At 70.0% G+C, this 10,674-nt stretch overlaps 2 protein-coding genes across 2 annotated transcripts; both read right to left on the bottom strand.

The window, feature by feature from the left end:
- Positions 1 to 37: 37 nt before the first annotated feature.
- On the bottom strand, positions 38 to 448 carry SYCN (syncollin). The gene has a single exon (XM_065655205.1). The coding sequence runs from the start codon at positions 446 to 448 to the stop codon at positions 38 to 40; it is 411 nt and encodes a 136-aa protein (XP_065511277.1).
- A 1,815-nt stretch (positions 449 to 2,263) lies between these two features.
- LRFN1 (leucine rich repeat and fibronectin type III domain containing 1) lies at positions 2,264 to 8,937 on the bottom strand. The gene is made up of 4 exons (XM_065655170.1): positions 8,885 to 8,937; positions 7,432 to 7,479; positions 4,073 to 5,473; positions 2,264 to 3,373 (listed from the first exon to the last, which is right to left on the bottom strand). Exons 3-4 carry the CDS (start codon positions 5,458 to 5,460, stop codon positions 2,779 to 2,781), a joined length of 1,983 nt encoding a protein of 660 aa, XP_065511242.1. The 5' UTR covers positions 5,461 to 5,473; positions 7,432 to 7,479; positions 8,885 to 8,937; the 3' UTR covers positions 2,264 to 2,778.
- Positions 8,938 to 10,674: the final 1,737 nt, after the last annotated feature.

Raw genomic sequence — 10,674 nt, 5'->3', positions numbered from 1 at the left:
CCGCCGGCACCCCCCATGGCGCCCCGGCGCCCCCTCCTCAGCTACACTTGCAGTAGTACCCGCTGATGGCGTCGTTCCAGTTGCCGAGCAGCCCCTTGCTGTACTCCTGCAGCCGCGGCACCGCCACGGCGCTGAAGGTGCGGCTCTTGCCCAGCTTGCCGGGGAGCGACCAGACGGTGAGTTTGCACTTGGTCGCCACCACCAGCGACGACACGCGGTTGATCCAGTTCAGGGGCATGTAGGGGACGTCGTCGTCGGGGGACACCAGCAGCACGTCCCCCGCGCAGCACTGGTCGTAGTAGGCGCTGTTGTCGGAGTAGAGCTGCGCGCACACCACGGAGCCGTCGGAGGGGCGCAGGGACGCGGGCGTCGGGCACTGGGCCCCCGCGCCCCCCAGCGCCGCCAGCGCCGCCACCAGCATCACCGTCACCGTCGCCAGCGCCGCCATCGCCCGCCCGACCGCGCCGGCACCGCCGCGGTTATAGCTGAGGGCAAAGCCGGGGTGGGGGGGACAGGGGGCGCGGCCACCCCTGGGAGGGGACACAGGTGACGGCAGCCGCCCCATGGCCTTCAGTTCCCCCCCTGGGAAGGGACCCAGGCGTCCGGGCTTCCACCTGCCATGGGAAGGGACCCAGGCGTCCGGGGCCTCCACCCCCTGCCATGGGACCACTGTGAGAAAGGACCCAGGCGTCCGGGGCCTCTACCCCTGCTGGGAAGGGACCCAGGCGTCCGGGGTTTCTACCCCCACAACCCGTGAGAAGGGACCCAGGCATCCGGGGCCTCCACCCCCTGCCATGGGACCACTGTGAGAAAGGACCCAGGCGTCCGGGGCCTCTACCCCCGCTGGGAAGGGACCCAGGCGTCCGGGGCCTCTACCCCCGCTGGGAAGGGACCCAGGTGTCCGGGGTTTCTACCCCCCCCAACCTGTGAGAAGGGACCCAGGCGTCCGGAACCTCTACCCCCCCAACCCGTGAGAAGGGACCCAGGCGTCCGGGGCCTCTACCTGCCCTGGGAAGGGACCCAGGCGTCCGGAACCTCTACCCCACTGGGAAGGACCCAGGCGTCCGGGGCCTTCACCCCCCCACCCTGTGAGAAGGGACCCAGGCGTCCGGGGCCTTCACCCCCCCACCCTGTGAGAAGGGACCCAGGTGTCCGGCCTCCCCGCCCCCCCCCCGGCCTTGGGGAAACTGAGGCACGGGGGGGGGGGGGGGGGGGCAAGGCCGCCCCAGGTTTCCCACCTCAAGCTCCGCCCCCTCATCTGCATATTAATGCCCCGAGGCCCCGCCCTTGCGGTGCGCTGCCAACCGCATCCCCGTCTCCCGGCAACCGCATCCCCGTCTCCCGGCAACCGTTGCCTGGCAACCGCCCCCCCCGCAGACACGGCCGGTTCCATCGCCCCGGGCTGGGGGGGCGCAGGGTTTTAATGTAAAAACGTGTTAAACGCTGCAGCGGCCCGGGGGGGCCCGGGGGGGCGGCTGGTGGGGGCGAAGGGGCGAATGGGGGGGGGGGGAACGGGGCAAATGGGGCGGGGGGGGGGCGGGATGGGGGGTTATCCAGACCAGCCAGATAGGAGGCCCCGGGCCGGGGGGGGGGCGGATTAAAGGGGGGGGACACACACACACACATCGGAGGGACCCAGGCGTCCGGGGAGGGGTATCTGGGGGGGGGGGCTGCGGTTCTCGTGTCATCTGTGCAGACATGTCAGTGGCGTGTGGGACCCCCCCGGCGGGCCGGCCCAAGGCACCGCGGGGGGGCGGGGGGGCACCCATGGGTGCATTGGGGCAGCCGAGAGCACCCGGGGGTGCACGGGACCCCCCAGGGGTGCGTTGGGTCGTCTGGGAGCACCCAAGGGTGTCCAGGACCCCCAGGAGCACCCAAGGGTGCACTGAGGCACCCGAGAGCACCCAGGGGTGCACGGGACCCCCCAAGGGTGCATTGGGGCACCTGGGAGCACCCAGGGGTGCATTGGGGTCCCCAGGCCCCCCAGGAGCACCCAAGGGTGCATTGGGGCTCCCGAGAGCACCCAGCGCTGCATTCAGAGCCCCCAGGAGCACCCAAGGGTGCCCAGGACCCCCAAAGGGTGCATTTGGTCACCCAGGAGCACCAAGGGTGCATTGGGGCACCCAGGATCCCCCGGAGCACCCAAGGGTGCCCAGGAGCACCCAAGGCTACACTGGGGCACTCAGGACCCCCCACCTCTTCCCATCCCCTCTACACCCCCCCACACACCTCGCACCCATGGGTGCCCCTATGCAGCCCCACACACACCTTGCACCCATGGGTGCCCCCGTCACACGGTGCTCCCCGCGTCGAGGGGCTCCCGCACCCATGGGTGCCCCCATCACAGGGTGCTCCCCGCGTCGAGGGGCTCCCGCACCCATGGGTGCCCCCATCACAGGGTGCTCCCCGCGTCGAGGGGCTCCCCGCACCCATGGGTGCCCCCGTCACACGGTGCTCCCCGCGTCGAGGGGCTCCTGCACCCATGGGTGCCCCCCCATCACAGGGTGCTCCCCGCACCCATGGGTGCCCCCGTCACACGGTGCTCTCCAGCATCCAGTGAGTGCTCCCGAAGGAGGGGCTCCCCGCACCCATGGGTGCCCCCCATCACACGGTGCTCCCCGCATCGAGGGGCTCCTGCACCCATGGGTGCCCCCCATCACAGGGTGCTCCCCGCATCGAGGGGCTCCCGCACCCATGGGTGCCCCCGTCACAGGGTGCTCCCCGCACCCATGGGTGCCCCCCATCACAGGGTGCTCCCCGCACCCATGGGTGCCCCCGTCACACGGTGCTCTCCAGCATCCAGTGGGTGCTGCCGAAGGAGGGGCGCAGCGCGGGGCCCCCCCCGGGGGGCACGTCGAGGCCGTGGCGCCGAGTCCGTGCGCGCCGGGGGAAGCTGTGGCTGGGGAACAGCCCCCCGGGGGCACCCATGGGTGCCGGCACCGCAACCGGCGGCTTCACCGGGGCGGGGGGCGGCGGCGGCGGCGGCGGCTCCGGTTCGGGCTGGGGGGGTCCGTTGGTTTGGGAGCAGACGGAGGCGACGCTCGGCGGGGGGGGGCGTCGAGCGGCCGCCGCTTTGTAGCGCGCGGTGAGGATGAGGATGAAGACGAGGACGGAGGCGGCGATGGCGGCGCCGATCACCACGATGACCGTGCCCCCCAAAAAGTGGGGGCGCTGGGGGGCGGCGGAGCAGGCGGGCGCGGCCGCCCCCCCCGCGGCCGGCGGGGTGCTGAAGCGCACGCAGCCCAGGGCGCGCGGGCGCGGGGGGGGCGCGCCGGGGGGGTCCCCGCTGTGCAGGGTGGACACGCAGAGCTGGTACTCGCGCCCCCCGGCCAGGTCCCGCAGCACCAGGCTCCGGCTGGACGGCGGCAGCAGCCTGGGGGGGGCAGCGAGGCGGTCGCGGCGGGGACTGGACCCCCTGACACCCCCCAGGACCCCCCCAGAGACCCAGGACCCCCCTGGATCCTCCGAGACCCCCCTGGACCCCCAGGACCCCCCTGACCCCCCCAGAGACCCCCTGAACCCCCAGGGCCCCCCAGGACCCCCCTGAACACCCTGAGACCCCCCAAAACACCCCCAGGACCCCCCAGAACCCCCCAACCCTCCCAGAACCCCCCTGACCCCCCAGAACCCATTAAGACCCTCCCAAACACCCCCCACGGCACCCCCAGGACCCCCCAAAGACCTCCCCAAACACCCCCCAAAGCCCCCCAGGACCCCCCAGAACCCCCCAAAGACCCCCCCCAAGACCCCCCAAACACCACCAGGACCCCCCAGAACCCCCCAAACACCCCCCAAAGCCCCCCCAGGACCCCCCAGGACCCCCAAAGACCCCCCCCAAACACCCCCCAAAGCCCCCCCAGGACCCCCCAGGACCCCCCAAAGACCCCCCCCAAGACCCCCCAAACACCACCAGGACCCCCCAGAACCCCCCAAAGACCCCCCAAAGCCCCCCCAGGACCCCCCAGAACCCCCCCCAGAACCTCCAAAGACCCCCCCAAACACCCCCCAAAGCCCCCCAGGACCCCCCAAAGACCCCCCCCACAGGCCCCCCAAGATCCCCCCCGCTCCCCACCTGTAGACCAGCGCCTCGTCCCCGGAGCTGTTGTAGCGCAGCTGGAAGCCGCGGACGCCGGGGCCGTGTCGCCGGGGCAGCCACCGGATCCTGGCGGCCGCCGCCGTCACCTCGGCCGCCACCGCGGGCCCCGCTCGCTGCGTCACGTTCGCCGCGTCCCTCCCGTCGCCGTCGCCCCGCGCCATGTCCGACGGCCCGTTGGCGTCGCCGCCGTCGCCGTCGTCGCCGCGCGGCGCCACGGGCAGCGGCAGCACGTCCACCCGCACGCTGGCGGCCGCCTCGCCCGCCGCGTTGGACGCCACGCAGGTGAAGTGGCCGTGGTCGCCCAGCGTGGCCACCCGCAGCTCCACGGTGGAGCCGTCGGCGCCCACGGCGCGCCGGGAGCCGTTCTGCACCAGCCGCCCGTCCGGGCCCAGCCAGTGCAGCGCCGGAGGGGGGTCCCCGGCCGCCAGGCACCCCAGGCGCAGCGGCTGCCCCTCCAGCACGGCGGCGGGGACGGCGGCCGCGCCGGCGATGGCGGGAGCGCGGCACGTCAGCTCTTCCTCCGGCACGGCCCACAGCAGCCGCCCGGCGAGCGGCGCCGGCGACGCGCAGCTCTCCAGCCGGCCCGGCCGCGCCAGGCGCCGCAGCCACAGCAGCTCGCAGTTGCAGTGCAGCGGGTTGCCCCCCGCCGCCAAGCTGGGGCCGGGGGGCCCGGGGACCGGCGGCAGCGCCCGCAGGCGGTTGGCCGTGAGGTCCAAGCGCGCCAGGCGCGGCAGGCGCGCCACGGCGCCGGCGGGGACGCGCTCCAGCAGGTTGTGGTCCAGGGTGAGCGTGGCCAGGCTGGCCATGGCGGCCACCGCGTCCCAGGGCAGCGCCGGCAGGTTGTTGTGCGACAGGTCCAGGTCCTCCACGGTGGCGGCGAAGGCGGCGAAGGCGCCGGGCTCGATGGCGGCCAGCTGGTTGTTGGCCAGGATGAGGTGGCGCAGGCTGGCCAGCCCGCGGAGCTGCGCGCCGCTCAGCGCCGGCAGCCGGTTGCCGTCCAGGTGCAGGGCGCGCAGGGCGCGCAGGTCGGCGAAGGCGCCGGGGGCCAAGCGGCGCAGCCCGTTGCGGGACAGCGTGAGGTGCACCAGGCTGCTCATGTTGGCGAAGTCGGCGCGGCCGACGGCGCCGATGAAGTTGTCGGCCAAGCGCAGCTCCACGGCGGCGCGGTCCAGGGTGGGGGGCACGGCCAGGAGCCCCGTGCGGGCGCACAGGAGGGTGGGGTTGGGGGCGGCCGCCGGGCAGAGGCAGCGGGGGGGGCAGCGGTGGGACGCGGAGCCGCCGGCGGCCCCCCCCGGCCCCAGCGCGCCGCCGCCCGCCGCAGCCACCGCCCCCAGCATCACCAGGGGCACCAGCAGCTTCGCCATCCCCCGGCGGCACCTGGGAACGGGGCGGGGGGCGGCGGTGAGGAAACGGGGGGGGCAGGATCAGGCTCAGTGGGGGCAGGATCGGGCCCCAAAAGGGCCAGGATCGGGCTCAAAAGGGGGCAAGATGGGGCCCAATGGGGGCAGGATCGGGCCCCAAAAGGGGGCAGGATCGGGCCCAAAAGGGGCAGGATCGGGCCCGAAAGGGGCAGGATCGGGCCCAATGGGAGCAGGATCGGGCCCCAAAAGGGCCAGGATCGGGCCCAAAAGGGGGCAAGATCGGGCCCAATGGGGGCAGGATCGGGCCCAATGGGGGCAGGATCGGGCCCAAAAGGGGCAGGATCGGGCCCAATGGGGGCAGGATCGGGCCCCAAAAGGGGCAGGATCGGGCCCAATGGGAGCAGGATCGGGCCCAAAAGGGGCAGGATCGGGCCCAATGGGGCCAGGATCGGGCCCAATGGGGGCAGGATCGGGCCCCAAAGGAGCAGGATAGGGCCCCAAAGGGGCAGGATCGGGCCCAAAAGGGGCAGGATCGGGCCCCCAAAGGGGCAGGATCGGGCCCGGGGGGACACGCCACCCAATCTCTTGATGGTTCCCAGTGCTACCAGTTCTCCCAGTGCTCCCATTTCTCCCAGTGCTCCCAGTGCTCCCAGTGCTCCTCTCCCAGTGCTCCCAGTGCTCCCAGTTCTCCCAGTGCTCCTCTCCCAGTGCTCCCAGTTCTCCCAGTGCTCCCAGTGCTCCTCTCCCAGTTCTCCCAGTGCTCCCAGTGCTCCTAGTGCTCCCAGTTCTCCCAGTGCTCCCAGTGCTCCTCTCCCAGTTCTCCCAGTGCTCCCAGTGCTCCCAGTGCTCCTCTCCCAGTTCTCCCAGTGCTCCCAGTGCTCCCAGTTCTCCCAGTGCTCCCACTGCTCCTCTCCCAGTTCTCCCAGTGCTCCCAGTGCTCCCAGTGCTCCCAGTTCTCCCAGTGCTCCCACTTTTCCCAGTGCTCCCAGTGCTCCCAGTGCTCCCAGTGCTCCCAGTGCTCCTCTCCCAGTGCTCCCAGTGCTCCCAGTTCGCCCAGTGCTCCTCTCCCAGTGCTCCCAGTGCTCCCAGTGCTCCTCTCCCAGTGCTCCCAGTGCTCCCAGTTCTCCCAGTGCTCCCAGTGCTCCCAGTGCTCCTCTCCCAGTGCTCCCAGTTCTCCCAGTGCTCCCAGTGCTCCCAGTGCTCCTCTCCCAGTGCTCTCAGTGCTCCTCTCCCAGTGCTCCCAGTTCTCCCAGTTCTCCCAGTGCTCCCAGTGCTCCCAGTTCTCCCAGTGCTCCTCTCCCAGTGCTCCCAGTGCTCCCAGTTCTCCCAGTGCTCCCAGTGCTCCCAGTGCTCCTCTCCCAGTGCTCCCAGTGCTCCCAGTGCTCCCAGTGCTCCTCTCCCAGTGCTCCCAGTTCTCCCAGTGCTCCCAGTGCTCCCAGTGCTCCTCTCCCAGTGCTCCCAGTTCTCCCAGTGCTCCCAGTGCTCCCAGTGCTCCTCTCCCAGTGCTCCCAGTTCTCCCAGTGCTCCCAGTGCTCCCAGTGCTCCTCTCCCAGTTCTCCCAGTGCTCCCAGTGCTCCCAGTTCTCCCAGTGCTCCCAGTGCTCCTCTCCCAGTTCTCCCAGTGCTCCCAGTGCTCCCAGTGCTCCCAGTGCTCCCACTTTTCCCAGTGCTCCCAGTGCTCCCAGTGCTCCTCTCCCAGTGCTCCCAGTGCTCCCAGTTCGCCCAGTGCTCCCAGTGCTCCTCTCCCAGTGTTCCCAGTGCTCCCAGTTCGCCCAGTGCTCCTCTCCCAGTGCTCCCAGTGCTCCCAGTGCTCCTCTCCCAGTGTTCCCAGTGCTCCCAGTGCTCCCAGTTCTCCCAGTGCTCCCAGTGCTCCTCTCCCAGTGTTCCCAGTGCTCCCAGTTCGCCCAGTGCTCCTCTCCCAGTTCGCCCAGTGCTCCTCTCCCAGTGCTCCCAGTGCTCCCAGTGCTCCCAGTACCTCCTCTCAGGGCTCCATGTCGGTCCCGTCCGGGCGTCGCCGTGGAGCCTGTGGGGACAGAAACGGGCCAGTATGGACCAGTACCCACCAGTATAGCCCAGTACCCACCAGTACAGACCAGTACAGCTGCACACAGCCCAGCGTGGCCCAGTATGTCCCAGTACGGCCCAGCACAACCCAGTACAGCCCCATCTATCCCAGTATGGCCCCATCTAGACCAGTATGGTGCAGTCCGGTAAGTCCAGTCTGGCCCAGCACAGCCCAGTATGGCCCAGTACAGACCAGTATGGGACTGCACAGCCCAGTATAGCCCAGTACAGGAGTGCACAACCCGGCACAGGCCAGTAAAGACCAGTACAGACCAGTACAGACCAGTACAGACCAGTACAGCAGCGCACAGCCCAGTATGGCCCAGTACAAACCAGTACAAACCAATACGAACCAATACAGCAGTGCACAGCCCAGTATGGCCCAGTACAGACCAGTACAGCTGTGCACGGCCCAGTATGGCCCAGTACAGCAGCATGCGGCCCAGTATGGCCCAGTACAAACCAGTACAGCAGTGCATAACCCAAGATGGTGCAGTACAGCCCAGTATGGGACTGCACAGCCCAGTATGGCCCAGTACAGACCAGTACAGCAGTGCACAGCCCAGTACAAACCAGTACAGCAGTGCACACCCCAGTATGGCCCAGTACAGCCCAGTATGGGACTGCAGGGCCCAGTATGGCCCAGTACAAACCAGTACAGCAATGCACAGCCCAGTATGGCCCAGTACAGACCAGTACAGCAGTGCACAGCCCAGTATGGCCCAGTACAGACCAGTATGGGACTGCAGGGCCCAGTATGGCCCAGTACAGACCAGTACAGCAGTGCACAGCCCAGTATGGCCCAGTACAAACCCGTACAGCAGTGCACAGCCCAATATGGCCCAGTACAAACCAGTACAGCAGTGCACAGCCCAGTATGGCCCAGTACAGACCAGTACAGCAGTGCACAGCCCAGTACAAACCAGTACAGCAGTGCACACCCCAGTATGGCCCAGTACAGCCCAGTATGGGACTGCAGGGCCCAGTATGGCCCAGTACAAACCAGTACAGCAGTGCATACCCCAGTATGGCCCAGTACAGACCAGTACAGCAGTGCACAGACCAGTACAAACCAGTACAGCAGTGCATACCCCAGTATGGCCCAGTACAGACCAGTACAGCAGTGCACAGCCCAGTATGGCCCAGTATGGCCCAGTATGGGACTGCAGGGCCCAGTATGGCCCAGTACAAACCAGTACAGCAGTGCACAGCCCAGTATGGCCCAGTACGGCCCAGTATGGGACTGCAGGGCCCAGTATGGCCCAGTACAGCCCAGTATGGGACTGCAGGGCCCAGTACAGCCCAGTACAGCCCAGCACAGCCCAGAGCCCCCCCCGCCGCCCCCCCGGTGAAGCCCCCAGTACCTGGGGGGGTTCAGCCCCCGGACGTTCCCATCGCGGCTGCGGGGGGGGCGGCGCCGGGCCCGGTCAGGCCTGGGGGGCCATGGGGGGGGCACCGGGATGGGGGGACCGGGAGGATGGGGGGGGATAATGGGATGCTGGGGGGGGACTGGGAGGATGCGGGAGGGATGACGGGCCTGGGATGGGGATAACGGGAGCTGGGGGGATAACGGGATGCTGGGGGGGTACCGAGAGGATGGGATAACGGGAGGATTGGGGATAACGGGATGCTGGGGGTACCGGGAGGATGGGGGTACCGGGAGGATGGGATAAGGGGAGGATGGGATAACGGGAGGATGGGGGGGGATAACGGGATGCTGGGGGTACCGGGAGGATGGGGGTACCGGGAGGATGGGATAACGGGAGGATGGGGGATAACGGGATGCTGGGGGTACCGGGAGGATGGGATAACGGGAGGATGGGGGGGGGATAACGGGATGCTGGGGGTACCGGGAGGATGGGGGTACCGGGAGGATGGGGGTACCGGGAGGATGGGATAACGGGAGGATGGGGGGGGATAACGGGATGCTGGGGGATAACGGGATGCTGGGGGTACCGGGAGGATGGGTTAACGGGAGGATGGGGGGTGCCGGGATGCCGGGCGGTGCCGGGATGCCGGGGGCGGTACCGGGACGCCGGGCGGTACCGGGATGCCGGGCCGGGGCCACCGGGGCGGGTCCCGGGTCCCGGGGATCGGGCCGATGGCGGCGGGGCGGGTCCTGCGGGGGGGCGGCCCCGGGGCGGGGGGGCGGTGCCGGTGTCTGTCCGTCTGTCCGTGCCGCTGTGTGTCCGTGTGGCGGTGCCGCTGTGTGTCCGTCTGTCCGTGCCGCTGTGTGTCCGTGTGGCGGTGCCGCTGTGTGTCCGTCTGTCGGTGCCGCTGTGTGTCCGTCTGTCGGTGCCGCTGTGTGTCCGTGTGTCGGTGCCGCTGTGTGTCCGTCTGTCCGTGCCGCTGTGTGTCCGTCTGTCGGTGCCGCTGTGTGTCCGTCTGTCGGTGCCGCTGTGTGTCCGTGTGTCGGTGCCGCTGTCTGTCGGTCCCGGCGCCGCCGCTCGGAGCCGCAGAGCAGCCGGGGCGGGGCCGGGGGCGGGGCCACGGGAGCGCCGACGGACACACGGACGGAAACACCGACGGACGGACGGACGGAAACACCGACGGACGGACGCGCGGGGCCGCCGGTCCCTCTGTCCGCCGGTCCCTCTGTCCGCCGCGCCTCGTCCCCGTCCGTCTGTCCCCCCCCAGCCCTCGGGATCCCCCGCGTCCGTCCGTCTGTCCCTCCCTCCAGCTCTGTCCCTCCGTCCCCTGGTCCCCCTGTCCCTCTGTCCATTTGTCCCCGGTCCCCTTGTCCCTGCGTCCCTCTGTCCCCCTGTGCCCCTGTCCCTCTGTCCCTCTCCCTGTCCCAGTCCCACACGTGCCAGACGGGGACACTGGGGGACACGGGCTGGGGGCACTGGGGACACTGGGGGACATAAGCTGGGGACACTGGGGACACTGGGGGGTCACTGGGGGGACACTGGGGACACTGGGGACACTGGGGGGTCACTGGGGACACTGGGGGACACTGGGGGGGCACTGGGGGGACACTGGGGACACTGGGGGACATGGGCTGGGGGCACTGGGGACACTGGGGACACTGGGGGACACTGGGGGGGCACTGGAGGGACACCGGGGACACTGGGGGACATGGGCTGGGGACACTGGGGGACACTGGGGACACTGGGGGACATGGGCTGGGGGCACTGGGGACACTGGGGGACAC

Source organism: Caloenas nicobarica, chromosome 37 (genome assembly GCF_036013445.1).
Source record: "Caloenas nicobarica isolate bCalNic1 chromosome 37, bCalNic1.hap1, whole genome shotgun sequence".
NCBI lineage: Eukaryota > Metazoa > Chordata > Aves > Columbiformes > Columbidae > Caloenas > Caloenas nicobarica.
Note: the sequence above shows the minus strand (reverse complement) of the source record. Positions and strands in the feature narration are given on the sequence as shown.

Excerpts from the sequence above, each read along its gene's own strand:
- SYCN (XM_065655205.1), bottom strand. The coding sequence starts at position 448 with ATGGCGGCGCTGGCGACGGTGACGGTGATGCTGGTGGCGGCGCTGGCG.
- LRFN1 (XM_065655170.1), bottom strand. The coding sequence starts at position 5,460 with ATGGCGAAGCTGCTGGTGCCCCTGGTGATGCTGGGGGCGGTGGCTGCG. Across the intron at positions 3,374-4,072 it reads GACGAGGCGCTGGTCTACAG|GCTGCTGCCGCCGTCCAGCC; the intron begins GTGGGGAGCGGG and ends TGCCCCCCCCAG.